Here is a 27,335-nt window from a genome sequence, read left to right as displayed (position 1 = left end):
CTTGTATCAATGTGATGAAAATAAAAAAAACCGGAAGTGGGATTTTTAGGTCTTAGAATGGTCAAAAATGTTGTGACCACGATTCTGTCCACACCCCTTAATGAATCAAGCTGATAATTTATATTTGCATTCTTTATGTACTAATTTAAAGCTGATAAGGCTTTGGTCAGAATTCGTAAACCGAAAGTAATATTTTTTTAAAACAATATTTCATTATTTTATTTTGACCTTTTACATTATTTTAATCTTCTTAATACTTATTGTGTATAATACTGATAGTGATGTTAGGTAATAAAATAAATTTGAACAAAATCCGACGACCGGAAGTAGAACTTTTGTCTTGTGCAAGTTTCCATACATTTGCGCTCAATTTGTATCGAAAATGCTGTCATAGCTATTAGTATTTCATAATGCTGCCGGTATGTGTCTGTACGGTTCAATATCGAATTTTGTTTTGTGACCTTCTCATATTCCTCAAATACATAGATAAAGTCATGGGTTGCTCACATCCGAATTTTTTATTCTAGGAAATGACCAATTGGCAATATTATTAGTTTTCACTATATGTAGGCATGTCAATAGAAAGATTATTCCTTCTCGGAAATAGTAAACGTTGACAGTTTCACCTCACTTCATCTCTCTCGAGATGTTCAGACAAAATGGACGCGTTTTATTTCCAGATCACTATTCCCGAATTTCGTGATTTCTGCAATGCGCCTCTCTCTATATACTATAGTATATTCTAAGCTATTTTTGTTTTTCAGAGTATCCAATAATTTGGGATAATCCGATACCCGGCGTATACATGTCGAGTGTATTTTTTACGCACACTTTTCCGACTGTGAGTAAAATGGTTGGCGGGGAAAAAGGTACGGGCCTGTAATAGGGATTGAGAGGGCATCTCACTACACTTTCGAGAATATCTCTATTTTTCCTCGGGTAGCTAGTTCTCGTTCTCTTTATCCTTCTATTTTTTTATATTAAACATTTGACAAATTGTCGAAGAAGGCTATTACTGCAATCAATAAAGTCACCGTAGCGTTTGCGCCCGAAGGGACGTATTTACCCTTTGATAGAGTGTGTGTATGTGAGTCAGATAAAACAATCTCGATGATGGATGAAGGTTGCTAAATCATTTTTGATCTAATCCGACCCAGTCGTTTTATGATTTCGGCGATTTATTTCCTTTTTCAATTTGTCTATGTAGTTATCACCTATTAGCGAAATTTATTAATCAATTTGTACGAGTGTAAGTACATTTAGGTACTATTGCCAGTATCGCTATTCAAAACAGAAGGGTTTGTAATAATAATGCAAAATTGAATTTGTATGTGAAACAAAGCCTTTAATTTCCATAACCGGACTAGCATATTCTGTATGCAAACCTGTTTCTTAGCTATGCACAATTATTGCATAATTGTGAAGAAAATCTACGACTGTACATAAATCGAAAGCTGTCAGGGAAAACTATTGTAAAACTAAGACAATTGTAAAATCTTTAAAATAACTACTCATAGTTAGGACTGCATTATATTATTATTATATTTAGATATGAAATTGATTTATATACATAATAGAAGAAAAAATTAAGCACAAAAATTGTTCATTATTTAAGCAAAATCGAATTCAGGCAAAAATCTATTAACAAAATAATTGAACTAAATTTCGTTTTAGTTCAATTATTTTAATCAAAACTAATTGTGATACCAGTAATAATAATTAGTATATATTAACCGTTGAAGTAACGCAATTTTGCAAAAGAAAATATGAGAAGATGGCATCGAAAAATCGATACGAGGAATATTACACTAATCTATTGACACCAAAAATGTTGTGGAATGTTTAAAAAATTCCATGAAATGGGACAAGTACTCTAAATATTTAAATATGTAATCAAAATTAGCCAACAGACTTTACCAATAATTATTACTTTTTCATGTATTGTTCGGAAAACTTTAATTGTGGAGATTATAATTTCACTGACTTAAGCAGTTAGTACAGATATAACAAAATAATTACTTATTTACTGCTCAATGTCAGTGATTTTGTAATTCGAATAAAATCGTACTACCAACCCTAACAACCTAATCTTAAAATAAAAACAACCCTAACTTAACCAAACCTATCCTTACCCTAAATAAATAAAACCAACACTAATTTAACCTAGCTTCCGCATCCAGTTCCACACATGCGGCATCAAAAAAAGATGATGGACCATGAAGATAGAGGGAATGGACAAGAGTCGGGTTGTGGGGTTACAAGGATGGGGTGTGAGCGCAATCTGAGTGGGGATGGAGCGGATCAGGGTTGTGACGTGGGGTGGTGGTGAGATTCGTATCATCTAACTGTCAATAAATATAATTTCACTGATGGGGCCAGTGAAAATTAAACTGGTTATGATTTCACTGAAACGTCAGTGAAATTATAATTCCACTGTGATATATGTATACATTTAATTAAATTAAATATTTATATTTAATATTAAATCGCTAAATCAGGTTAATTGCATTAATTATTTAAAATTCATGCAATTGCATTCACTTAAATAATTAATTGCATTAACCATTGAGCCAGCAGTATGGCTTAATGGCAGCGTATATGTTTAGCACCAATTGATCAGTGGGTTCAATCCGCTATACTGCTGGTTAGATTTGGGGGTATTTGTGACTCCAAATCGATCGTTTCTTATCAGAGTTTTGCAATTTTATCTGATCATTGTTGAAACGGTTCCTCAAAATTGGCAAAAAATTATCTTTCCCGCTGTCACAAATCTTCTGTATTTATTGTATGTACAATTTGTAAACATAACGTACAAATCTAAATCCATAGATGTCTCAATGGATTATTCTGTAATTAATGAATTGTTATTTCGTGTTCATTAGCTTCTCGAAATACAGTGATATATGTAATAATAAAATGCTCTCCATTTTTTGTAGTAGCATTGGGGTCTTCCTGTCAAGATTTCCTGGCATATGTACATATATCTATGTAAAATAAAAATAAAAAATAAAATTCAACAAAAAAATCTTGACATATTAAGTTACATACGACACACACACACACACACACAAATCCAACGATACTTCCCATCCATGTAAGTTTCTACTTCACCGGTTAATTGTCGCACTAAAAACCGGTCACAAGTCGCACCGTAAAAGTGTCGTTACCCCCTGTTTTTCCCCCATCGTCTGCGATAAGCCCAGCTTTTCCATACACATATATTTTTTACGAGTCACTCACAAACCAAAGCCTTATCGTAGCGATAAACGCGGATAATAGTATTTCGGCAGCTGAAGCAAACGGTTCGATTTGTTCGCAGAGTCGATATGCTTGAGGGTGGTCGAAGTGGTCATCCCTGGGTACCGAGTGAGGGGTGAAACAGCCCTTCTGGAGTGCCAATACGACTTGGAACGAGACGTCCTTTACTCTGTCAAGTGGTACAAAGACAACGAGGAGTTCTATAGGTTCATGCCGAGGTTCTCGCCGCCTCAGCAAAGCTACAGAATGGACGGTGTCAAAGTGGACGTAAGTAGCTCCCCCTGCATTTACATTATATTATATCATGGAAAAATATTGTAAGGGTTACCATATCGTGTCCTTAGAGTGATAGCTTCTGAAAACCTTATTGTTATGGGTAGAATTTTAAATATTGCAACAAATCAGGGGGTTCAATATAAAAATGATACCCTATCATAGTTCACTCCAGTTTACTGTCTTGCAATTGAAAGTCATTTTTATATTTATTTTTTATGTTTATTTTGTCTGTTGACATTTCAATGGAATACATAAATGATTTAAAATTAAAGATAAAATTGATGACTATTGTATAGGTATATTGCATTGCTACAAAAAGTGATCTGATATACATTTGTATAGTACACAATTTATACATTTGTATATGATACAAATGTTTGTTTCATTTTTAATTATTGAGATTTAAACACATCTAGAAAATTATTGATTGAACCAAAAATAGCCCGTTATCATTTTAGTTCGTATAACAGTCAGATTAGAAAATCTACCTACAAGTTCATAGTTTTGTAGAATTTGATTTTTAACCATCCGAATATTTGAAAAACTTGAAATTACACACTATGAAGTACTATATGTTGATAAATTGATATGTTGACCAGGAAAAACATATATCATAATCTGAAATGTCTTTCACTATCAAAATTAAATGAAAAATATTTTAGATAAGTCTTTGAAACGTCAATGAAAACTCACGTTTCAAATAGCTATGACTAGACTATGCAAATAGCTATTTTTGAAAGAAGTAGGGATGATTTCAAACTTTCATAGTATCTTCAGAAATATGGGTGTGTACGAAATTTCAAGACAATCAATTTGATAGAGTGGGTCAAAATTTTATCCACACTAGCAGAAATGTTCAGGTAATAAAGCCATGTAAAAACCGATTGTCTCTTTTTACACGTCGCTTTACGAATGTTTTTTTTTCGTCTATATTTCCTCATTTTTAATGACCAGGATATGGTAACCCTACCTTGTACACTTGTAAAAATATAGCAGTTTTTCCGTATCGTGCGACAGAGTAGTTTCGCGTTAGATAAGCGATGTCGTTCGTTGCGAGTTTCGTTCTTATCGCTAGCATTGTTATTGTGGTCATATAAAAGTGGGGTTAAAAAATACATGCTTTGTTTTCTTACTAAAGTTATGCACTTTCAGGTTATAAAATGTATGTAGGTTATAGTTGGGAGGGCCAGTATGTTGTTGTAAGTTCAAAATGTGTAATAAAAAGTAGAGCAAAAGTCCCTTTACAACTTATTTTTTATTCAACTTATGTACGAAATGCAAAATGAAATTTCAAGTTGGATAGAGGAGCTTAGTGCTTTTTATTTTCATACATAATGTGCGAAAAATTATGACAAAGCTTCTTAGTGTTTCCTTGTGATATCATTGAAAGTTTGCCTGTACGATTTCTATCTTCAACTAATCTTTATTGTTCAACTCTCAAACGATGTATAGTTCCAAGATCAAAGGAAACTTCTGTGGTTTGATCTGTGAATTTGAATGCAAATTTGAATTAGTTTCGAATTAAATTATATTATTAGACCTTTGTCTTACTTTATATAAATTTATTTTCAATTTAGTGTATGTTTTTATTGTTTTTTTTCTATCTCTAGAATCATCTGTCAGATGACAAGAGGGTGACTCTGAAGGGTGTCACGCTGAAGTCTTCGGGTCTATACAGGTGTGAGGTTTCAGCTGAAGCCCCAAGTTTTTCTTCGGTTAGTGGAGAAGGTCGCATGGAAGTTGTCTGTAAGTATTATTTTTAAATATTTTATTTTAAAAGAATCAATAGATGATATAACAAAATCTTGGTCATGAAAATAATTTTATTTTTTATTTAATTTGATTCAAATTTTATATAGTTGCAATTAAAAGCTATTATACGTATATGTATATATATGTATGCTTTAGTTAATATAGTGTTATGTATTTAAACGTTCCGGATCTCAAATAATATGACTCATTTATATACTAAATGTATTAATTAGAGTTAATACGATGCACTCTAATCTATGTATAGTCGGAATTTTATACAAACCATTGGTTGTTCAATATCGTATATATTGAACAACTAACTGAAATGAATTGAAAATATATTATAGGTAATGTATGCAAATTCATTTTGATATTTAAATTAATGGATTTGAAAATGGAAAATATAAAATCACATTTATTGGTATACACTTTAAAAGTTATTATTATTGGGTTATTGGAAAAATAAAATGAGCATAAATCAAACGAACAAATTACAAAGGACGTGATTGCTTTTTTTTATTAATTTATACACTAGTATGTAATCAAAATGTGGATTCGCAGGGAAAAATTGAAGTACGTACCGAATTTAGTGGTAGGAAAGTGGTCGTTATATGCTTTAATTTAAAAAAAAAAACACAATATATACCGAGCCTCAAACGTAGTTTTCGTTTATTCTATAATATCATGAATCTATTCTATTTTAAAATATCCAAAAATCAAGGCAAACTTAAACCGTATAAAAAAAAATATACATATTGGAATTTTTGTTATAGAGATTCTATAATATATAAGATTCTATAATATAATAAAAACAGAAAAACATTTCAAATAAATTTTCTCTTTGTTTGATAAAAGCTTCCGACTACTGAACTAATACTTTCATAGATAAATCAAATTCGAAAGATATCATATTTCATTATAATAAATAATAAAAATAACAAACGGCCAGATTTAAATGAGTTCGGATGCTTGGAATAGCCCCGGGCTATTTATTATGGATATTATATTACATTGCTAACATGATCACTCCGAGCGGCCAATAACGTATTTTTTCGACGTTCGAATACAAAAAATCGTATAAAAACCATCCGAAACGTAATATTTCGACAATAATACGGCATTATGATATCGAGAGATGGAATAGGGTTGATTTATTCGATGGAAAAATAAAATGAGCCTGATCCGAGGGCACAAAGGAGACTCTACACCTGGACCCTGAGGTGTCAATAATATCCAGGTTATTAATAGCCGAACCAATTACAGACCTGCCCAGGGATGGACCCCACATAAGCGAGCAGGGGAAATTGTATCAAGTGGGAGATGTGCTAAGCTTGAACTGCACATCGGGAAGGTCCTACCCAGCTTCCATCCTTCATTGGTACGTCAACGACGAAAAGGTGAGAAAATTTTATTAACCCTCCGAATACGGTTACTGGGATTACTTCCCCTTCGTTTTCTCCAAGCTTATGATACCTTTTGATTTTCTTGAGTCTCTGAGATGTAATGAGATGATCATGCTGATGTTTAGATGTATATTAAGCACATATATATTAAAAAGTTTAATAAAATACATATATTTTGTATATTAGATTTAATGTACATATATATTAAATATATAAAATATAAAGATTTATACGTTTGTTAAAAATAACCCCACAAATTTTCCTCACTTAGTCAACTTCTTGTCATTTAAGACACTTATCAATTCCTTCTAAATTCTTTCAGATACCATTTAAGCACTTTACTTGTCCATTTTTGTCCATTCTTTTGACGAAGTTCAATTTTTTCATATCCTCCAGTTAATCATCATTATAATCATAATACTTGTCGATTTTTTTAGGCTTTCTGCTTTTTCTTGCCATACTTATTTAAATGCACCAAATCATATCTATATTATACTTTGGCAATCAAATTTAACACGTGTTTCAGATACCATTTAAGCACTTATTTTGTCCATTCTTTTGACAGAGTTGTCAGTCTTTTCATTTGATCCAGTTAATCATCATTCTAATCACAATTCTTTTCCATATTTTTAGGCTTTATGATTTTTCTTGCCATACTTATTTAAATGCGCCAAAACATATATTACACTTTGGCAATCAAAGTTAAGACATTTATCCATTCGTTTTACATTCTTTCAGATACCATATAAGCACTTCTCTTGTCCATTTTTGTCCATTATTTTGACTAAGTAGTCAGTCTTTTAATTTGCTCCAGTTAATCATAATTATCACAATTCTTGTAGATAGTTTTAAGCTTTCTGCTTTTTCTTGCCATTCTTATTTAAATGCGCCAAAGCAAATATTACACTTTGCAAATCAAATTTAAGATATTTATCCATTCGTTTTACATTCTTTCAGATACCTTTTGGCTACGTTGTCATATCAGTTTTTCATTTGCTCCAGTCAACCATCACATTTTCATCCATATTTTTTGGCTTTCTGCTTTTTCTTTCCATAATTCTTTAAATGCATCAAACCATATATGTACAACACTTTGGCAATCAATCATGTATCGAAAACATACGTCATTACTATGTAAATACGAAAACATACGTCATTACTTCTCGATCAAAGCCAAATAAACTTCATGTCAATTTAGCAAGTTTTATTTTCATTTTTGTTACTTCGTTAAAAAATAAATCTGTCTTATATCAAATGCATATTATAACACGAGTTATTAGAATGCATCACATAATGAGATAAATTCGGCTCATTGAGAAAGTTCACAAATAATAAAAATAGTTTGGATACAAATTTTTTGATTAATACATATATCAAAAAGTATTTTATATATTTTTATTTTTTCTACTTTAAAGCCAAGTTGAATAGTATGAATATTTTGCAAAAGTGTCGTATTTATAATTTATACCGTGTTTAGATAACAAGTTCGAAGGAGTTGGTGGAGTACGCTCCAGTGATGCACAAGCACGGATTGTTGACAGCAAGCTTAGGGCTAAAGCTCTCTCTAGCTCCAGGACATTTTCCAGGAGGAGCTTTAAGAGCCAGGTGTGTTGCTAGAGTCTCCCCAGTACTTTGGACGGCAGATCAAGAATCCTTGGTTGAAAGAGTGGCCCCTCTGATCGATAATAGAGAAGCTCTTCTTCTAGGTGAGAGCTTTTCCTATATATTTAAGAAAATAATTCAGTAAATTTTATTTATATTTTATTTATTAAAATTTCCCTACAGTTAAAAGTGGAAGTTCGTCGAAACAATGCCTTTTCGAGTGCAAGCTTTGGTTTTTAATATTCTCGATCCACGTCACTGTATTGGCGCTCGGTGGCGCCTCATTCAAGACATGATCGCGCAAAGAGAAATAAATACATTTAAAAAAAAAATCAGTGGGTGTTTTTTAAGACGATTCTTATATAATATTATATAAAAAATATATTAAAAAATAAGCAGTTGTGATGTGTGTTTTTGTTTCACATTAGAAAAATCATTTTATCATAACAAAATGTACAATCAAAATCAATGAGATCGCGAGGCGAATATTTACTATACATACCTACATACATACATATAATATGTAGTTAAAAAAATATTTTGATTTCTGTGATATTTTCAGTAAGTGTGTGAATTGTTATTTACTCAAAAATTGAATAAATAGTTTACATATTCTTCATTTCGAATTGACATGCAGGATATTCGTATTCGTTTGAAACAATGTAAAAATGAAATTTATGTTACGTACTGAAAAAAAATACAACGTATTTTTATAAATGTTATTTTTTTGCGATGTAAATACAATACTGTAAATAAATATAATATATGTTGAATGTAATATACGTGAAATTTATTTATCGCATTCGCATAAAGTCGGTCTCACACTACTTTGATCGTGTGTGGTTTGCTTTAGTAAATGCGCTAGAATGACTTACTTAAATCAACAGATTATATAATTTAGCATATCAATGACGCTGTTATTTTCATGTCTGAAATTCAGTTAGATTGTATCAATTGTAGAATTAATAAAAGAAAAGTAAATTATATATCGAATCTGTTTAAACAATGAACGAAACAATTGACAATGTGAATGTTTCTGAAGTGGCTATTTTAATTGTAAAATAATCGGTATACAGAAACTCATCTAAATAGTATAATTTTCGCTTCAGATGTATAACATATTGAATGTTTATGTTTATTTATGTGATATTCAAATAAAACATATCGAAAAGCTTTTCCTTTTTTTTTATTTGATTATATACATATGTATGTATTTTTTGGATAAATAAAATAGATTTGACTACATAATAATCACATTTAGAACCATTCTACACAACATGAAAATACGTAGCGCAGAAGATGATGATTACAGCATGTAATCACATTACAAACCGAGTATTGGAAAGCAGTAAGTATAATTACTACTTATAATATACAATTTGAACTAACCATAGATATAGAATTCTTATTCTATATCTATGGATCCAACTATGCAATATTGAACAAGTAACAAGTACGATCACACTATGAAACATATGCTATTATACTGTGTAACAAATGCGATTACACTCTGTAACATATGCGATTACCTTATACATATATCACATGATATTACACTGTGCAACAAATGCGATTAAATTAGATAATTTAATCGCATTTGTTATGCTATTTCATTTAATAACAAATTCGATAACATCATTTTAATTTTTAATTTATACCAGGAAGGCCAAACAGGTAACCCCAAGGCGCCTTCCTGGCCTGAAACATTGTACATTTGATACATGTATTATTTGTATTAATAAAAAGTAAGAAGAGGTAAGTAAAAAATAAATACATATTAATTAACACCCACAGAGACATCCATGGTCAAATTTGTAAATTTGCAGCATTTTAAAGCAATTCAGTGAAATTTAGTAAGTACATATCGAGTAACACCCAAAAAGACATTTTCGGTCCAATTTGTAAATTTGTAGCATTTCATACAATTCAGTGGAAATTCGAAACTGCTGAAAACTCGAGATTTGCGAGAAAATGGAAAAGGTTGCCAATTTCTTGTAACCGTTTCAATGAAAATCAGATAAATTGGCAAACTTTGATAGGCAACGATCGGTCTGGAGACACAAATCTAAGGTCTCACCAGCAGAAACCAGTGGGATTTGAGCCCGTGACCACTTTGTTCAAAGCATTATATGTTAACCACTAGTCTATTCTGTTGGTTATATACGAGACAATATTGAAACCTTGTAACTTTTTCAAACAAATATGAAACGATCGACCTGGAGTCACAAATCTAAGATCTGGCCAGCAGAAACCAGTGGGATTTGAACCCGTGACCACTTTCTTCAAAGCAAAGCAAAGTACATAATATATCCTAACTACAAGTCTATTCTGCTGGTGATTTTTTGTAACACACGCTACATATTACACTGTAGCAAATGCGATTACACTATGCAGAGCGATTACACTAATAACACCGAGCAACGAAAAAATAACGGAAGCAGAGATTTTATTGAGTAAATTTGACCCGCTGAATTCGAATATGACAATGGTTTTTGTTGGTTTGCTCTCGTTTACGAGTCTGCAGTTTGCAGTATTGAACTCAAAATCTAGTATTTCTGTGTCAAAAGTAAGTACTGGAATCAATAGTCAGATACTTGTCCTATTGTTGGTGATTTTTAATTGCTCTCAGATATCTGTGATATTAAACGAAATTTTAAAATTTGTTATCTACTTTGAACCTAAATAACGTATTTTTATTTGATGTAGATTTGGAACATATTATTCCAAATATGGCTTGACATTGTTTTTGAACAAAAGCTCATTTATCAGGCATATAAATTCATATAACGAACTATACAATTTTATAATATAAAAACTTTTTTTGTATATTCGTATATTTGTTTCGCGTTATAAGCTACATTACAGTCTGTAATTTGGAATATAAATCTATAGTATATACATACATATATACGTTTCACCATTGATAACGAATAAATCACACAATCCGATTTGCAGGACAAATTCAATAAATATATAGTAAAATTCGATATTGAGTTTGTGTATTATTCGATTAGCGTCAAAATATTACTTTAAATTTGTTCCAAATCAGTTCATGTGATTCCTGTATTACACGATAATTTCACGTTATAAACATAACCGTCATATAAAGTAAAAAGAAAACTTTTCATTCACTTTAACAATAATCACGCAATGCTTTATTTTGTATCCTTATTCAATATTTGAAAGCAATACTGTCAACAAAACTAACTCTACAGCTTAACAACACTTGTCAACAAAACTGACTCTCTACAAGGTACTGTATAATATTACAGTACTTTGTTCTTCGTTTTCATTTCATTTTTATACAGAAATGATTGTAATTGATATACGAAACAAGCTTTTCCACAAGCGAGGTAAATACTTTGAAAGCGTGTAATGACTAAACGAGATTTAGACGTCCGAAATGAAAAACAAAGAATCTGCTCCTCGCATACGTGTCTCCTTTTATCTCGCAAATTCCTAGGAAGTCTCTCATTTTTCGCTAAATTTCATTCGCATTACGACTTTTTACGCCTGTTGGCCACGCGGAAAGAAAGAACAAGGAATAAACAGATTCCATCCACTCAGCAGATTTGCCGACAGACAAAGAAGACGTCGTCAGAGATTCAATACGGAGATTTAACGACTCGGTGACGTCACCGCTGAACCACCCGTCGACTCCCCCTCGAATTTCCCACCCTGTAGAATTTCCCGGCCCCCCTGTCTTTCTGCCATCAAAATTGGAGAATTTCAAAGGGAGCGGAAAATCTGATTGGCACACACAAGAGGATCGCGCGCGTTCTGCGGCAAATGGATTTTAGAACGACGACGTACCACTTTTATCCCTTCCCTGCGAATTTTCACAACTACCCCACGTGCAAAAATCAGGTGTGACTGACTAGGGTGAAATTTGGCTCGGAAGATGTAGAAATTTTATTAAACTATTAGCAATTTCATTGGGGATTTGGAGCGAATGGCCAATCGTCTCGATCGAGTGTCGCAAACTTTGGATCCGGCCTCTTTTGCGATATTGGCAAGTGTTTTACAAGTTTTACGTGATTTAGTTTGAAATCCACAAATTCATGGACCTTTTTGTACAAAGCGAGCTAATTAAATTCAGTACAATGTAGTAAGCAATATTCAATATTGCTTTGTACCTACATACTAAAAAATATCTGAATTTGAAGATACCAAAAATAAAATGTATAGTTTGGTTTTTTTGATTTCCATTTTGTTATATTAACTTTGGCGATAGTTTATTTGTTTTTTTTTCATTTAATTTAAGTTTATATAACATATGTAGATATAGAAACCAAGTTAAGAAAACTATAAAATATTATACTAACTTAAATACAAGCAGTAAATAAATAAAGATTAATATACAAACACAAATTTATACCACACAATATCTAATATATAATTTCGAAAGAGACATTGTATGTTAGTATGTATATATGTAAGTATCTTTGGTTGGGAACTTCGTAAACAAAACAAAATTTCTATGATGACAATATATTTTTATATTTTTTTCCATTCAAATAAATTAAATAAAAGAAGAAATGAATATTTCCTATCAGATTCACCATGTTTACGCTGTTTATATTACAAATACTGAGCGAATCCGGGTAAAACAACTAGTATAATATACATATACACAAATTGGTACCACACAAAATTGTATTTTTATGTTATTTCATTAAATATTTGTATATTTATAGAATACTTAGGAAAGAGAGCAAAACCTATGGACCCAAGGGGTTAAATATCCATACAGTAGTAAAGAAATATTATATAAGATAATTTGAAATTAAATATTAAAATAAAAGTCAACCACTCAAAATCGACGAAAATTGAACAACAAGAAAAAATACAAAACATAAATTTTAACAAGTTTATTTCTAAAAAGGTTTAAGTCACTAATTCATTGGATATACATACGTACTATTCCTAACTTTACCAACTCTATTTGAAATTATTTTGTAATAAATATATTTTTTTAAGCCTAAGAATATGAACTCTCAGATAAGTGTTATTGTTAAACGTATGGATATTTATCGTAGGACAATTGCTATGGTTATTTATATGAATTAGTGAATTAAAATGATATTTCCATGAAGTAAAGAAAAACTTAATAATTAGTGAATTATACAAAAATAACGTATTAATTCAATACCAATTAAATAAACCAAATATAGAGAAAATAATACCGTGCATGTGAAACTGTCGTTTAATTAATCAATTTGACGAGCTACTTAATAATTAATACAGTCATAAATACCCACATAAGAGAATGATTCGTAATCTTATTAATTAAATATAATAAGCTTAGGTATTTATAAATTGGATGAGAGAATTATTGGAGGAACGTATCTCCAAAGAAACAAAACGGAAAAATAAATACTAGAGCTGAAATATATTCGTGAAACGTGAAATTTTATTTTTACATATTTTTTATTTTTATTTTTATTCAATCAATCAATATACACTCGCCATTACAGACCATTCCAATGTGACGAGTGTACTATAGATATCAAGAAATTATATATATTTAATACATAATAATTATATAATTCGAAACCATACGTTTATGGTCAGACATCGTATAAAATACGTTCAATAAACATCGTATACAATACGTTCAATAAACATCGAATATAATACGACCAATAAACACTTTTATACAACAATACGAATTTATACGATAAACACCCACAGAAACAACTATGGAGAGAAACCCGGTGAATCCTGAGATAAAACAATAACTTAAGATTTCGCGAGAGAAATTGGTAGGGAAAGCCAACTTTGCAGGAACCGTTTCAATGAAAATCAGAAAAATTGGGAAACTATGTTAAGAAACGACCGACCGAAAAGCCAAATCTGGCCAGCAGCAAGCAGTGTGACTCGAACTCATAACCACACTGACCATAACAAGATATGATATAACCAGTAGTCCATGCTGCTGGTTGTAAATTCAAACATCAATTAAAACCTATGAAATACAATCACATATGTTTCCAATTGAAAAATAACGTTTATTCCTTGTATTATTAATTAAAGAAAGCCTTAAAAAGCCGGTTGATTTGATCCAAGAAAGTCGGTTTTCATTTTTTTTTTAAATTGATAAGAAGCCGGTTTTTCGATTTTGGTTTAAGCCGGCTTGGAAGCCCTACGCCATACTGACTGTACAACAAAATGTCTATACCCTTCAGATATAAACACAGATTGCCTAAATACAATCTGATTTAGATCGTCGACTTTAGAGAGTATTTAATTAGTATTAGATGTATTATGAGCATTTATAAGAATTGTAAATAGCTTTTTGAGCTCTTTTTCCTATTATTCTGTACATTAACATTGGAATTATATAATACTGAGATTACTAACAAAATTAAAATAAAATTGTAAAATAGAAAATGATCAGTAGATCAGTAGCTATTAAAATATATACATATATAAGATGTATTGTGAACATAATTTAGTAATAATAAAAAGGATGTGGCTATTTGTTCATACAGTATCGACGAATTATTAGCTATTTGTACATACAGTATTGACGAATGTACTGTAACTACAAATAGTCAATAATTCGTTCAAAATTCCACTGTAATATTATGGCAGTAGTGCAAAGAAGCATCAAATAAGTTAGATTGAATCGAATCTTAGTCTTGAATATGGTTTTTGAACAGTTTTGTTTACTTTTAAAAAGTTTATACCAAACGTCACTTTCACTGTCAAATGTTGCGCTTTTAGGTTATGTGCAACGACCGAAGGAAAAGTTTTTTAATCGACTTTAAATTTCTTATCTTATAATTTATTAATCTTAAATCCTAATTCTTATAATCTTCTTATGTACTATGTGCTGTATGTACAAATAGCCAATAATTCTTCGATACTGTATGTACAAACAGCCAATATTTCGTCAATACTGTATGTAAAAATAGCCAATAATTCGTCGATACTGTATGTACAAATAGCTACATCTTAATAAAAATCAAAAAATTAATACTGACTGTAAACCAGCGGGTGAAAACACTATCATTATTACAAATAATCATTTTAATTATATTCAACAACATACATAATATTGCTATTTGTAATAATATCTCTGATTTATACTGAATTAAATGAAGATATACGACCAATAGAAATATACTTATACATATATATGTCCATATGCACATTACATACATATGTCAATAGGTAGATTTTAATTTTTTTTTTTTTTTCTTTGAGATTTATTCTACTGAAATTTTTAAACATATAAATCAGAATGAAGCAGAGAAAAGGCGGAAAAAATTCTTGGCCGCAGATGTAAGACGGACAATTGTTTCCGGTGCTTTCGCCGCGAACGGGGCAATAAAAGCTTAAGCCAGCACACGTATCTGAACGAGTTTTATGCGGATTAGGAGAGTTCGAGACGAGCGGAATAAAAATACAAAAAAATAAAACACGAGACGAAATAACCCGACAAAAACGGAAAATAGCAAAGAAAAGCGGGGGAGTCTTTACGTCCTGTTGGCACTGAGAGGAAAAACTCAGTATTTACGCGGTGGCGGACTTTAGAACTCTGCCTCGGACCAAATTTAAAGATTTACTTGATAAACGAACGATGCATAGCAACTGTACGTAGCCCAGTCAGTGACCTATTTTCAACTACTTTTTGGTTGGAAAGCCATTTGTTTTGCGTTTTAATTTATAAATATTCGATGTGTCAGAGCCTCGATTCCTGTACTTCATTTATATACTGACTACGTGTTTTTATATAAAATACTCGCAATCATAGGAAGTTCAAGCGCTCAAATTTCCAGAAAAACGTCCTGAAAAATTTATGTGAAAAAGATACAGGTTTCAGCTATAAATTTCAATATTTTTTGAATTCTATAGTTCAATGTGTGTTTTGCAGTAATCGTCCAGGTAATGGAGACCGTACAATATGTACGGCTATTTTTCCCCATGTTGAGAATTAAAAGCAAAACTCTTCGAATTAGGTTACAATAAAATAAAATATATGTACATATGTACATATATATTTATAATGATAGCAGAATATTTTATTGAGATGTCTCCGTGTAATTAGCTGCTTATATTACATTATATAACATATGATGATCTGACACTATCTTAAGATAAAAATTCCGGTACAAAGAATTATATATTAAAAATAAAAATAAAAATTCGGATGTGACCGACCCATGACTTTATTTATGTATTTGAGGAATATAAGGAGGTCACATAATAAAATTAGATATTGAATCGTACAAACACATCACACATACCATCAGCATTGTGAAATACGCACGTGTTTATGTCATCCGATGGATGATGAATTATTTTTTTTAGTTACTAGAGAAATTTATAAAATACTATATATTTAAAAAATCTAAATTGATTAATTTTTTTTGACAGCATTTTCGATACAAATTGAGCGCAAGTGTAGGGAAACTTACACAAGACAAAAGTTCTACTTTCGGTTGTCCGATTTTGTTCAAATTTTTTGTATTAATTAAAATAACTATCAGTATTATACACATTAAATATCGATAAAAATAATTTACAAGATCAAATAATAAAAATAAATAAAATATAATTTAAAAGGTCAAAATAAAATAATGAAATATTGTTTTAAAAAAAAATACTACTTCCAGTTAACGAATTCTGACCAAAGCCTTATCAGCTCTAAGTTAGTACATAAAGAATACAAATATAAATTTTCAGCTTGATACGTTCAGGGGTGTGGATAGAGTAGTGGCGACAACATTTTTGACGAAAGAAGAGGAAAAAATCCCACTTCCAGTTTATAAAATTGAATGATTTTTTTTTATTTGCATCACATTGCGGAAGAAAAATCGAACTAGAGTAAACTGCCACTTCCGATTGACGAATGCTTACAAAATTTTATAAATAACTTAGTATTAAGCTTAAACTTCTAGATATGAAATTTCAGTTAAATAAAACAAAAGGTGTTTTAGAAAAACATAAAAATCTCGATTCTCTAGAGTAAAAGTACTACTTCCGGTTCATATAATAATTTATATTACATATAAAAAAAATTCAGTCCGATTTAATTAGTGGTTTAGGAGATAATTGAATTCAAAAACTTAAAAAAGGGGACACCTATAAGGGGAGGTACCCTTTCCGCTCAACTTAAAAAATTGAAAAAAATTAAATCGTGTCGATAAAAATTTCAGTAACCGATACTAAGTTTCAGTTTGATAGGACTAACGGTGTTCAAAAAATCCCCAAAATACACAGACACACAGGCACACACACATTTTTTCTAGATCATGAAAACGTGATCAGTGATCGATTCTCAGTTCGAATCAGTCAAAATCTTGAGTTGAAATTTTCGCATGATCACAAAACTTCATCTATTGTTATTACGTACATAGATAAAGTAAAAATTATATACATAGATTTGATTATAATGAAAAAACGTTATGTATGAAAGGGGATGACGGTTTTGAGCGCGTCCAGATTAACCTGTTGCATTTCGGGCGAGATTTTTTTTATCATATTTATGTTTTCAGTATGAATTAATTCCAACGTTGTTATTACGAGCTTTCTGACCTTTTTATTATTTTGTTTTAATCAGTAAAGATGCGAAAAGCTTTCGCGCAGAATAAACACGTTTCCTCTCTACTTCGTTTAAAATAAAACGCTTGTTTACACTGAATCCCCTTCCTTCCCCGTCTCACTCTCTTTCCCTCAAGTTGACTTATATTCCGGAAGAATAATATTTAGACGATATTTTAAGCAAGCGAGAGCTTATCTCGCACATTTTTTACGTACCCAAAAAAAAAAACGAAATAAAACAAGAAGTTTTAATATAACATAATTATTTTCACGTCAAAATGAAATGTACTCCAAATTATTTACGATATTATGGATAGTCGTATAATTATAAAAAAAGTATAATCTATTATTATTATACAACTAGTGTTGTACCCGATGAAATATCATCGCATGGGTGTTGACATATAGTCATTAAAAAAATTAAAAGAAATGTGTCGGTCCTGTGTTTGATCTACACGCCGTCGAATTTTTTTTCAAATACCTGTAAATATATTTATATTTAATTGTTTAATATGAAAAAAATGGTAAAAACTACCTACCTTTTTTTGGACCGTTGTGGCATTACAGCAAGAACCTAATGCGCCACAATGGCCTAGATAATAAAACAAGAGAGAGAGAAAAACAAAAAAATAATAGATAGAACAAAAAATAAAAGCAAAAATAAGATGAAAATTAAAAATTTCAAAAAAAAAAAACAGTAAAGTAATAAAATAGCGGATAAATGAAAATTTAATAAGTAGTAAAAATACAAAGAAGGGAATGTCTTGAAAACTGCAGCCTGTTCCGATAAATAAGAACAAGCTACAAACACAAAACATCCCTGCGAGGCCCAAATGGAAGAGAGTAGATTAAAATTGCACTCATACATCACATTCAAATTAAGAAAGTAATGATGAATGCAGATTACCAGATAAACATGTTAAAATAATATCCGATAATCTACGCTCGCCTAGGTGAAAAATATCGCATTCATTGAGAAGTCGAATAGCTCTTGTAATAGGAGCCATTCGAAAAAGAACTGTGCGAGTAGGAGGTACAACCATAAAATGATGATGTCTACCATGCACATAGTTATTACGGACATGAGTTAAAGTTATTAGGGACATGTGTTTGAGTTAAAGACCACAAAAGACAAAAAACTGTTAAAAATTGCGCATATTTTTAAACGCTCATATCTCGCAAACGATCATGAACCAACAAAAATCATTATCATATTCAAATTCAATGGGTCAATTTTTACAAACCTCCTTTACGTTTCACTTACGATTACAATTCAGGGAAAAATTTGCTTCTTATCCGATTGTTTTCATACATTGCCATATTGCTCATTTTGGTCATCAATATAAGTAAATGGATCCTCCGCCATTACGATAAAGATAAAATATCGTTTAAGACGCGTTTGAAGTTTGCAAATTTGAAATCTGGGTGACGTCTATGTAGTCTTTAGTTTTATACATAGATGGCGGTAGTAAAATAAAATTATTGGTATTTTTATTCAAAATAATAATTTATATATCTTAATATTATTTTTTGTTGCTCAGTGTTATTAGTCTTTATATCTCAACGGTGATTTGGAGCAAGTTTAAGCTTATTGTAAAAAACTAAATGTATGTAAGCTTATTGTAAATCATATTAACAATTAGATACAACATAACTTCTTATTGAATACTTATCTCACAGATAAAACTCACTGAGGAGATATGCAGTGAAATGCCAGATCTGACATATTTGGCCAAAAATCAATCAATCAATATCGTGTATTAGATTACATGAAGCTAGACGCCAAATTTGAAATTTATATATACATATGAGAGTTAAACTATAAATATTTAAATATTAGAGATAACGAGAACCTATAGAGCAAACTTTATAAAATATAGAGTGAATTATAGGCGTTTAAACAATTAAAATCTGATATGGCCATATCAAGGCGAACAGGTTGGAAGACACGAGACGAACGCTTGTTAAACGTCGATAAATTCTACGGGCCCCGTTTTTAAAATGCGTTGTATACGATATTTTATCTACAACGTAATGGCAGACGATACATTAACGTATATTGATGACCAAAATGAGCAATATGGCAATGTATGAAAACGATCGGATAATGGTGCTTACGGACTAAACCAACGACGATTTTGGGCCAACTTTTTTAATCAGCAGGATAAAACCAGTAGCGTACAAAATATTGAAATAAAAATTAAATTAAAAAATTGAAATTGAATATCAAAATTAAGTTAAAGAGCGAGATTTAGCTAAAATTAGATCATCGTTGATGTTTTGAATTACAACAATGTTTTGAATGGCGACGATACGCATTTAAAACCAGAGAAATATTATAATTTCTCTGCTTACGAGTGAAAAAATATCTTGATATAATATTTTAAAGTCGTCACGATATGTTTCTGTATTTCGACGTCGATGATCGATAAAAAAAAACAATTCATAAAAAACGCGGTGTCGGTTGTCGGTGATTTGTCAAAGGGTTTTTTTTTCTTTCGTCGAAATAAAATTAATAATCACACATTATCCGATAAATTTTACCTCTGAAATGATTTAATTACTTGATTTATTTCGACGAGAGAAACAATTGAAGAATAAAAAGATCCGTTTGATGTGACCGACAACACCCCGGGTTAGCAAAAATCGTTGGATCACCCATACTAATACATGATTAGTCACTGGAGCCTGAGGGGACCGTGTATTGTTCAAAGGTTGTAAATGCATTGTTAAAGGTTTGCCGAACAATGGATAACACTGTGACTATCCTACCTCTATACATGATATATTCTCAGTAGCTGTGCTTTACGGGGAAGTAAAAATAATAATTCTTTGATTTTTTTTCGATCTTAGTGCGTATCTTCGTAAGTCAAAACTTCTTGTCGAGGATTACCTGTATGTGATTGTTGATGATCTAATTTTAGGTCAATCTCGAAAATTTATTTAAATTGTGCATGTTCTGTTTTAACTTTCAATATTTTATTTTAATTTTAATATAATGATTATAATTTTATTTTGATACTTGAATTTAATTTTAATATAATAATAATAGTTTTAATTTTGATATTTAATTTCAATTTTTAAATTTAATTTTTATTTCGATATTTTGTACGCTACTGGTTTTAAAAGTTGGCCTGTGGGCCGTTCGTTGGCTTGGTGCGTACGCACCATAAGAGATAATAGATATAAATATAACCACTAACACGAAAGCCATGTGAAATGCAAAGGAGGTATATAAAAAGAAATACAGTTTAGAATGAAGTAAAGATTCCATCCCTTTGCAAAATAGTATGAAATTCTGTGCCAATAGTATGTATGTATTATTGAATTGCTGATATAAATTCGACGTCGTTATAAAGCGAGAAAGTTGAACTTCCCGAACGACTCGCAACGGGTTAAACGGCCGAAAATAATATCCACGCAGAGCCGGAAGGGGTCACGAATCGTCAATCGTACCAGCCGCGTCGACCGTTAACGTGTTAACGTCGCTCTATTTATACAGTTGCGAATATTTGACGTCGGCAACAAGCCGCAATTGCCATAAAACAAAGGCCCCAGCTGTAGAATGATGGGGGTGAGAAGGGGCTAAACTAGGGCTACCAGGTCTATGAAATCACGAAGGGCATGCATACATTGAAATCTATCCCAACTTGTTAAAGAATCCCATCAAATTTCTTCCCCTTCAACAATATTTACATACCGTGTATTGTAAATTAATATGACGCATAGGATTTTTACTAGACTTTTTTATGTGTCTATGTTTGCTAAAGATTTAATATATATTCCAACAGTCTTTCGATCGTTTTGAAACTTTGCCATTTTGCGCGGTTCGGTCAACGACGGAAATTTTAATCGATTCTGATATTTTGATGGTGAAAAATAATAATAATTGACACGTTTAAAAATGCAAACATTTTGACGTTTAGCGGTCAGTGACCTTATATGTTTGACTTTCCGCCACCCTCTCGTTTTGTCAGATTTTAATTATTTAAACGCCTATAACTTCACAATATCTATATACATATAAAAAATTGAATGTCTGTTTGTTTGTCTGTCTGTCTCGTATAGGCTCCTAAACCACTCAACTGATTACGATGGAACTTGCAGGATTTGTTGTATGCATGTTCGGGAAGCTTAATATGAAAAAAAAACGGGAAAAAGCCTCTTAATAATAATATTCGTAATTACAATTTTATCGACGCGAAAGTTTGAAGCGCCATTGTGTAGTCAAGGACATGTATTCGTTGGTAACCACGTTACCAGTTGGTTTATGACGACACGTCGTTGAAGCCACGTTGTTGAGTTCCAACCATCACTTGGAACGGGAACGGGAATTGCATGTCATATTCTGGCATTGCAACGCATGCCGGGTTCAGTTGGTATCTTATAAAATTTGCATTATAGGTTCTCATTATTTCTCATATATATTTTTATTTTACTAATAGGTTATATAATGAATGTTAAAATGTTTATATTATAATTCGATATTCGTCTAATGGCCAAACATGAATGTTGACATTCATGTTTGACAGTCGGATTTTTATATTTTGATTTTTAAATGCTTTATATTATTACAAAATTATGTTCACAATACATCTTTTATCTATTTTAATAGCTACTGATCTACCGATCATTTAATATTTTAAAATTTTAATTTAATTTTGTTAGTAATCATAGTATTATATTATTCTAATGCTAATGTTCAGCACAATAGGAAAAAGAGCTCAAAAATCTATTTACAATTCTTATAAATGCTCATAATACATCTAATAAATAACATTAATTAAAGTCGATGACCTAAAGCGGATTGTGTTGAGGTAATCTATATTTTTTACCGGTCTACGTGACAAGCCAGAATGTTAAATTACAGAAAACGCAAATATCGGAAGGTAAAGATTGAAAATCGAAAGATCTTAAGTCGAAAGATAAAAAAAGGGTGCATGATAAACGGTACATACTCAATTAATTTGCGCGAGCAGGATACAACAGGAACAAGAGGAACAGGCTTTTCCTCCCGTATTAATGTGCGTGCGCAGAATACGGGAGGAAAAGCCTGTTCCTCTTGTTCCTGTTGTACCCTGCTCGCGCAAATTAAGTGAGTATGTGCCGTTTACCATGCACGCTTATTTTTTGATCTTTCGACTTAAGATCTTTCGATTTTCGATCTTTGCCTTCCGATATTTGTGTTTTCTGTAATTTAACATTCTGGCTCGTCACGTAGACCCATTTTTTACATACCTCCTTTTTACTAACCTCTTTTTAGTTCAGAATCGATTTTGTTGTCTGACGAAGTTGGGGTTCTTATCCTTTCGTTTTAAAACTTTTCCATTTTTTACAAACCTCTTTTATGTTTCACTTAGGATTACAATTCTGAAAAAAATTTGCCTCTTATCCGATCGTTTTTATACTTTTTGCCATATTGCTCATTTTGGTCATCAATATAAGTAAATGTATCTTCCGCCATTACGATGCTGAAAGAATTTCGTATTAGACGCATTTGAAAATTCTCCCACGAATAAGTGCCTGACGCTAATCGCCCAAAATTTTCGCCTACTGCGATCGCTTCGGCTTTTACTTGGTGAATATCCGTTTTCGCCGTCATCTAGTTTTAATTGCTTAAATGCCAATAACTATTTCTTTTTCACTCTATATTTTATAAAAATTATTAAATACAAAACATAGAAAAGCCTAGTTTTTAAAAAACTTTTTTTTATATACATATATGTATATCTTTGAAAAGGCCTTTGACCGTGTCCAACACGCCTGATGGAAACATTAAAAAATATTGGCCTGGATGACAGAGATGTCAGATTGCTACGAAATATTTATTGGAATCAGACTGCAGTAGTACGTGTCGATGATCAATTCACTGATGAGATTCCTATAGAACGGGGCGTCAGGCAAGGATGCATCCTATCACCTACTCTTTTTAACACCTACACCGAATCCATCTTCCACGATGCTCTCCAAGAGGCGGAGGGCATCAAGGTGGGCGGCGAGACGATCACCAATATAAGATATGCTGATGACACGGCACTAGTCGCTGAAAATTTAGCAGACCTGCAAATATCTCTAGACCGTGTACATCAAGAAAGCAATCGAAGAGGTCTGCGTATAAATCTAAAGAAGACAAAATTTATGATAGTAAATATAATGCAAACAGACACCGGGAATCTAACCTTGGATGGAGAGGTGATAGAAAGAGTAAAAAGATTCAAATACCTGGGTACCTGGCTGAATGAAGAGATAGACCCAGATGAAGATCTAAGAATCCGCATCGAGATGGCTAGAACAGCATTTGTAAAAATGAAGGCGGCGCTTACAAACAAGCATCTCAATCTTCATACGCGGTTGAGATTCGCGAAGAGCTACGTCTGGACAGTATTACTACACGGATGTGAGACGTGGACTCTGAAAACCAAGGTGATCAACCGCATTGAAGCTTTTGAGATGTGGGTCTATAGGCGTATGCTGAAGATTCCGTGGACCAAAAAGATATCAAACGAAGCTGTCCTCGGCATGATGGGGAGAGGCAGGGAACTTGTTTCTTTCATCAAGCGGAGAAAGATGGAGTACCTCGGACACATGATACGGGGTCCAAAATACGAATTTCTCCGTTTGATAACCATGGGGAAAATAGAAGGAAAAAAATGGATTGGCAGGAAAAAGTTATCTTGGCTTCGAAACATGCGCATGTGGACCGATATGAGCGCCGAAGAGTTGTTCCGAGCCGCTGAAGACCGATGCGGATATATTCAAATAATCGACGAGGTGGTCGCCAACGTTCGGATGCGGACAAGGCATTAACAAGAAGAAGAAGAATATTAGTATCATAATTGACAAATTTTAAGATTTTACATTAAATAAAATGTTACTAAGACAATATTTGAAAATAAATATTTGAAATTCCAAAAGAATACGTATGGTAGCGCCCTGGTTTGGTTGAAGGAAGAAAAGGCGCGTAGGGGTTGTAAAGTTTCAGTATGGGGGTTATATATGTAGTTTGACGTGACCGGCACAAGTTTTGATGTGAGCTAACTGGGGATCCCCAGCGCGCATTGTTACTTGCGGTCGCCAACTTTTGAGAAGCACTGACGGCACGTGAGGTGGTGGCGAAGGGGTTAGCGTGCGCAAAAATGAACCACGCACTGCTCTTCCGTACTGGTTCTATTATATTTACTTCGCTTTACGTAATCCAGTGGTCTAGTTATGAATGTTGGCAGACTTGTCGGGTTAAAAGCAGGCAGTCGTTGATGGGTTGAACCTTATATTGAATTCGTTTGTATTTCAGAATAGATATTGTAAATTTATGATTGGTTCTATTTGATAAAATTAAGAAGTGCTAAATTTTTGGGCTCAATATTGTTTTGTTGAACTTGGAGTAAACATGGATATGTAGAGAATTTTATAGCTTTGAATTCCACTGATAGAAAAGATAGATTCTTCAGGAAAGATTAACATATCTAAAACTAAGAAGTTAAAACTTTTACTCTATGTTCAATAAGAAGTGAAGAAGATACTCAAGGTACTCAAAAGGAATAAGAAGATATGGATGAAATACATATATTTACATATGTATATTTGAAAGATACGTAAATGAAATGCTCAATTAAGTGGGTAAATTTACAGAAGAATTGAAGAAAGTGTTGAAATGGTGCTTAAAAACAATAAGTAAGAAAGAGTGATTGTTGTTGGAATATTTTGGAGAAAGTGTTGAAATGGTGCTTGAAAAAAATAAGTAAGAAAGAGTGATTGTTGTTGGAATATTTTGGAATATGTAAGTTAATAGGAGGCAGATTTTATTTATTAATTTATTTTAAAAAGTTGCTTAATAGTCCATAGATTTAGAATAGTTCTTAGATTTTTTTTTTATGGAAGAAATATTATAGAAAGTTAGTTCATTGCGGATCTATGTAGCTAGAATAAAGGATAGAAGATTTCCAAATAAGGTTTGAAATGGTTGACAAAAAATAAACATAAAGCAAGAGAAGAAGTCAAGTAAGGTAATGAAAAATGACCTTAAGGGAAAATTTGGTAGTTGGTGGAAGTTAAGTTAATTGGAGAGGAAGTAAATAAAAATTTTGATTGATACACAAAATAGCGCTGACAAAAAGCATAGAAGATTTGAAGTACACGAACCCAAATGATGCAATGTAAGAAAGAAAGCACTCCACAAACACAATAGAGGAAGTTTTGGGTGAAAAGCATAAGTGCTGAATACAAAATTTGAAGAAATTTTGAAGAGATATCAAGAAAAATCAAGCCTTGAAATATATGTATTGTAAAAACGGACCAATGATTCAATGGGGTTAGATATATTTATAAGTGAGACACTTTATCTAAAAACCAGTCTCAACTTCGCCCAAAGCAAATTTACACCCCTGAAAATAAATTCGATCCCCTTCAAAAAAAAAAAGAAGAAAAAAACGGAAGACGGACACAATGGAGGAGACGGACGCGACAAAAAGAAAATCATGATAGGGGATGGGGGATGAATCGGTCCTTCGTTACACTTTGGGTCGGTTTCTTTCGGACTCCACCGAAACGAGGTTCCTCTCGTTAATGACTTGAGAACTCTTCAGCTTCCGCAATTACTGTTTTCAATTCGGGGCCAATATCGGCTAGCTTTCACACAAAAGCCTCCCCCTCATCATAACCACCCACACCACCCCCATACATCCATGGTATAATGCAAGTGTATTAGGTACTTAGCTAGTTCCATTCGGTGGATTCGATTAAAGCGGTAGACGTTTGTGGATAACTGTTCCGCGGTAAAGTCTGGTAACAAGTTGGTCAAAGTTTGGCGTGACGTCACGTCCGCGTAGCGAGCTTATCTTTGGTTTTAACCCACCGATTCGCGAACGTAGGTGAGGGGTAGTGGGTCGGAGGGGTGGACGGAGGCTTATTTGCTCTCCATTATTAAGTTTCCCGAAGTTTAGGGGCGTCACGTGTGCCGACATTTGACGCGAAGTGAAAAGCGCGGAAAAATCTGAGCTTTCTTATTAAAATTTTGGTATTGATTTCGAGGATTGTTCGTTTTGGCGCTGAATTCAGTCTATTTAAGAAGGTGCATTTGCTTTTAAAATTGATTGTGATTGTCAATGTAATAATGTCGTTTGTTGATTATTATAGGTTCCTCTGGTGATAAACAATTAGAATGCTGACATATGTATGTACATACATATGTAGGATCGAAATTATTTATTATTTATTTATTAATAGTTTTGGACCATTGTGGCATTACAGGAAGAACCTAATGCGCCACAATGGCCTACATTTACAAGTAATTAGTAAAAAACAGAAAAATTAAAAAGAAGAAAACATGGTAAAATAAAATAATAATAAAAAAGTAACAAAAGAAAAATAATAATACAACTAAAATAGTACATAAAAATGTACAAAGGAGAAAGAAAAAGTAAAATAAATAAAACAAAATATGAATAAAAAATAAAATCACAGCGAGGCCCAAATGGAAGAGAGTAGATTAAGATT

General features: G+C 32.0%; 1 protein-coding gene across 1 annotated transcript in view; it reads left to right on the top strand.

Moving 5' to 3' along the window:
* The first annotated feature begins 659 nt into the window (after positions 1-659).
* The window catches only part of LOC143921688 (uncharacterized), a 75,822-nt gene continuing 49,146 nt past the window's right edge, over positions 660-27,335 (top strand). Inside the window, exons 1-6 of the mRNA XM_077445040.1 lie at positions 660-699; positions 765-869; positions 3,320-3,525; positions 5,145-5,280; positions 6,550-6,683; positions 8,167-8,395. Coding sequence (XP_077301166.1) covers positions 660-699; positions 765-869; positions 3,320-3,525; positions 5,145-5,280; positions 6,550-6,683; positions 8,167-8,395 — 850 coding nt within the window. The remainder of the gene's footprint in view (positions 700-764; positions 870-3,319; positions 3,526-5,144; positions 5,281-6,549; positions 6,684-8,166; positions 8,396-27,335) is intronic.

The sequence above is a fragment of the Arctopsyche grandis genome, chromosome 13 (genome assembly GCF_051622035.1).
Source record: "Arctopsyche grandis isolate Sample6627 chromosome 13, ASM5162203v2, whole genome shotgun sequence".
NCBI classification, from domain to species: domain Eukaryota; kingdom Metazoa; phylum Arthropoda; class Insecta; order Trichoptera; family Hydropsychidae; genus Arctopsyche; species Arctopsyche grandis.
The sequence above is the reverse complement of the archived record's forward strand: the minus strand, read 5'-3'. Positions and strand labels throughout refer to the sequence as shown.